This window comes from Chrysochloris asiatica, unplaced genomic scaffold (genome assembly GCF_000296735.1).
Source record: "Chrysochloris asiatica unplaced genomic scaffold, ChrAsi1.0 scaffold00082, whole genome shotgun sequence".
NCBI lineage: Eukaryota > Metazoa > Chordata > Mammalia > Afrosoricida > Chrysochloridae > Chrysochloris > Chrysochloris asiatica.
This window is the reverse complement of record NW_006408600.1, coordinates 3,405,894-3,409,904: the sequence shown is the minus strand read 5'-3', so window position 1 is coordinate 3,409,904 and position 4,011 is coordinate 3,405,894. Positions and strand designations below refer to the sequence as shown.

At 40.4% G+C, this 4,011-nt stretch overlaps 1 protein-coding gene across 1 annotated transcript in view; it reads left to right on the top strand.

Annotated features, from left to right (window-relative positions):
• ITGA2 (integrin, alpha 2 (CD49B, alpha 2 subunit of VLA-2 receptor)) overlaps positions 1 to 4,011 on the top strand; it is a 173,208-nt gene that overhangs the window by 102,592 nt on the left and 66,605 nt on the right. Inside the window, exons 10-12 of the mRNA XM_006865761.1 lie at positions 719 to 756; positions 1,111 to 1,249; positions 2,612 to 2,757. Of these exons, the coding sequence (XP_006865823.1) occupies positions 719 to 756; positions 1,111 to 1,249; positions 2,612 to 2,757 (323 nt within the window). The remainder of the gene's footprint in view (positions 1 to 718; positions 757 to 1,110; positions 1,250 to 2,611; positions 2,758 to 4,011) is intronic.

The following is a 4,011-nucleotide window of genomic DNA, read 5'->3' as shown; positions in this document are numbered from 1 at the left end:
TGCCACAAATTCCCCCAGCTGTGAGCCTTCCAACCTTCTAAGTATTCCTTTATATGTGGTTCAGAGTTCTGGGACCATCCCCTGAGCCTGCTTGTTCGGGTATTCTGTGTTGTTGTTGTTGGCGGAGCTCTCTGCTATACATCCACCCGATCCGCCATCTTGTTTGTTCTCCCCCAAAATTATATCTTGAATGTGACAAATTTTAGAGAAATCCCATCCCAACCCACCTTGCCTTCTGTGATGATTGACAGCTTTGAATATATAATCCAGAGTAGCCTGTCTTCCTTTTCCCACACAAACCCATTAGTAACAGATGGTTATTTTTTCTTCTGTTGGATTGAATGTCACAGTTAGAGGTACCTATGTCACTGTGGTCAATGGCAAATAGCTGAGATAACATATAGATGATAGAGGAAGAATCAAGAAGAAAGATGAAGAAAATTGAAAGTAAAATGAATCAGAAAAGGCGTTCCCAGGGCCTACCTCAGGTAGAAGCAACATCCTGTCTCTTTTCCTCCATCATCAGCATGTCCTGCTTCTCAAACATTTCTCATGTCTATCTACCTATGAGCCTTCCTGATGAGTATGTGATAGCCCAGGCTCACCTTTAACTCCTTACTAATGGTTTTAAAAGGTTTAGTATTGGCAAATGTGTACTTTTAACAGAAAATTTAAAGATAATTCATGTGACCCTTTTGTACTACACCGCAATACAAAGATTTACCTGTAGTATGTGTCACACTAAATAAAGCTCAGGTAATCATGGCCAAGGGAAATCTTGTTCCGTAACATGCGTATATTTAAATATATATTTAATTATGCTGATATATTTTAAACATATAAAATATAAATGTATTAAAATAATTCAAACATAAAATCTACAATACAAAATCTAATATCTGGTGTAGCACTGCAGGATCTGGGCTACAAAGTCTATTTGAATCTCAAGGTTGGCAGTTCAAATTCACCAGCTGCTTCTCAGACACCCTATACAGGGTCACTATGGCTCAGAACCGACTCGATGGCACTTAATAATAACAACCACAATCCTGGTTTCTTCTGCTTTAATAGTGGCTAGTATTAATGATCTTCATTTTCCAACCATTTTAGGAAAGCCTGATGCTGGGTGCAGTGGGAGCTTATGGCTGGAGTGGAACTGTTGTCCAGCAGTCTTCTCATAGACAATATATATTTCCAAAACAAGCTTTTGAACAAATTCTGCAAGACAGAAACCACAGTTCATATTTAGGTAAGGCATAGAAGCATTTGACTCAGCAAATTTAAAGTCATGAAAACTTCGCAGAATTGATTTTTTGTGTTGACTTTTTCTACAGAGGGCTTCCTTACAGCATTCTCTTCCTTTAAATCAGCTCCATATTGAATCTCAGAGTCAGTTCAGCAAAGCCCTTAAACTACTATCTAATTGTATTTATCATACATAGTCGTGCTGCCTCTTTGTGAAATGAGCCTTAGCCCATAGCTGTTTCTATGAACACTGTATTATGTTCCCTAATCACTTCTGGCTGTTCAAGTGGCTGTTATTCCCAGAGACATGACTGTGCCTCTTCAGAGTGGAAATTGTTTCTAAAAGCCAGTGCAGTCAGAGGTAGTGATGGTGGTGGTTGTATGGCATTGAGTTGCTTTCAACTCATAGCAAGCCTATGTAGGGTTTCTTAGACTATAAATCTTTATGGGAGCAGAAAGTGTCATCTTTCTCCTGTGGAGCAACTGGCAGATTTGAATTGCTGACCTTGCTTAGAAGCCAAATTTGTAAACCAGTGCTCCTAGCAATAGGTAGTCTTATATGGTTTTAGAGTTCTTATTCTTTTTGTTCCTAAAATAATAGCAGATGCTGCTTTTGAATTCCCACTATGGAATTCCTAAGCTGGTTGTTCTATCTGCAATTACACAAATATCTAATCCTCTCACCAACCCACTGAGAGAAGTATTATTATCCTCATTTTACCTTTTGTTGTTGTTGTTATGTGCTGTGGAGTCGGTTCCAACTCATAGTGACCCTGCACAGAGTTTCCGAGGCTGTTAATCTTTATGGGAGCAGAACGCCTCATCTTTGTCCCACGGAGCAGCTGGTAGTTCTGAACTGCTGACCTTGCGGTTCGCAGCCCGATTCGTAACCACTACACTACCAGAGCTCCTTTTAGAGACAGGTTAAATAATGTGCCCAAAGTCAAACAACCTAATAGGTGGCAGATGCAGAATTCGAACCTGGGACTGTCTGCCTCCAAAGCCATGTCGTTTCCATTAGGCAACATTACTTTTGCATCCATTTATTTATTCATTTAAGAAATACTTGTTGAGTGATAGCTATGTGTCAGGGTTTTTGTTCATGGATTGCCTGATGGAGACAACCCAGAGTCTAGTGCCTGCTTTAATGGTAGAGGTCCCATCACTGCAGGGCAGCACTACAGGCCATAGAGAAATAGGAGTTACTCCTAGCATCTTAAAATGCCCTCAATGATTTATTCAGGAGCAGTAGGAGCTATGCATCACACCTAACAGAAAAGGGCCCGTGATCATCTGCTACTAAATGTTCAAGCCTTGCTAGCTGAAATATTTAATAGTACTTGTTTTCTGACTCCTTCCCTCTTAGGTTACTCTGTGGCTGTGATTTCTACTGGAAAAAACCTCCACTTTGTTGCTGGTGCTCCTCGGGCAAATTATACCGGTCAGATAGTGCTATACCGTGTGAATGAGAGTGGAAATGTCACAATTATTCAGCCTCACAGAGGTGACCAGGTAAATCCCATTGCTTAGCAGGTGACATTAATTTTATAGACAACTGGGGCCGCTGACAAGTGAAGGGTGGGTAGAAATGAAAACTGACATTAATTGAGTGCCTATTCTATGGCTGGTACCACACTTTGAATTGATTTGCATATTCTTTAAATCTTCACTAGAATACTGAGGAGCTCTATCATCCCTTTCTGACAGATTACTGAGGGTTTAGCTAACTTTCAAAGGTAATAGAACTTTAAATCTTTGAGCTGTCATGAAAATCCTACCTGGCCTTAAAACCTATGCTGTTTTGGCATATTCTACTCCATATTTTTTATTCCTCACATTAACAATTGTTGTTAGGTGCCAATGAGTCGGTACCAACTCATATCGACCCTATGCACAACAGAACAAAACACTGCCCAATCCTGGGCCAACCTCACTAATATTGCCACACTTGAGTCCATCAATGCTGCAACTTTGCTAATCCATCTTTCTGGGGGTCTATATGAGCATTATTAAGTCATGATGGCAGGCACCTAGGCAACTCACACTATGGACTCAGGGGTCTGTAGGAGAAATAAAGAAAAAAGGGAGAAGCATAGCATTATACTGGAGTCCTGGTGTGGCGCTGTGAGTTAATGTGCCAGACTGCAAAGCCGTTTAAACTGCAAGCTCAGCAGTTCAAGCTCACCAGCTGCTCATCAGAAACCCTATACAGGGTCGTTATGGGTCAGAAATGACTCGACGGCACTTAACAACAACAACAACATAGCATTATACTGAGTTACCATATCCTTAGATATTGATTATGTTAGACACATAATCAGGAAAGGACATACTGTTTGGTAAAGTGGGGGGTCAGTGAAAATAAGGGAAACTTTCAATGAGATCAGTTGATACTTGGATACAGTAGCCTCAACGATGGACTCAGTCATATCACTGATCATGAAGATGGTAAGGAATTGGCCAATGCTTTGTTCTGTTATACACAATGTCATCATGAACTGAAACAATGGCAGCTAACAACAACAACCACTTCTGAGCCTGCCAATCTGTCCTGTTGTGTTTGATCTTTCTAAAATCAAGCAACTTGCTCCTCTACAATTTTCAACCAATGTATGTTTGATTATCAGACCCAATGATGATTTCTAGTTATACTCCTCCTAGTGTGACGCTTCCCACCTGAATTTAGAGATCATCTGAAGAACAGATTTGATACATTAAACACTAAAGACCAAAGACCAGAAGAGTTGTGGGATGACATCAAGAACA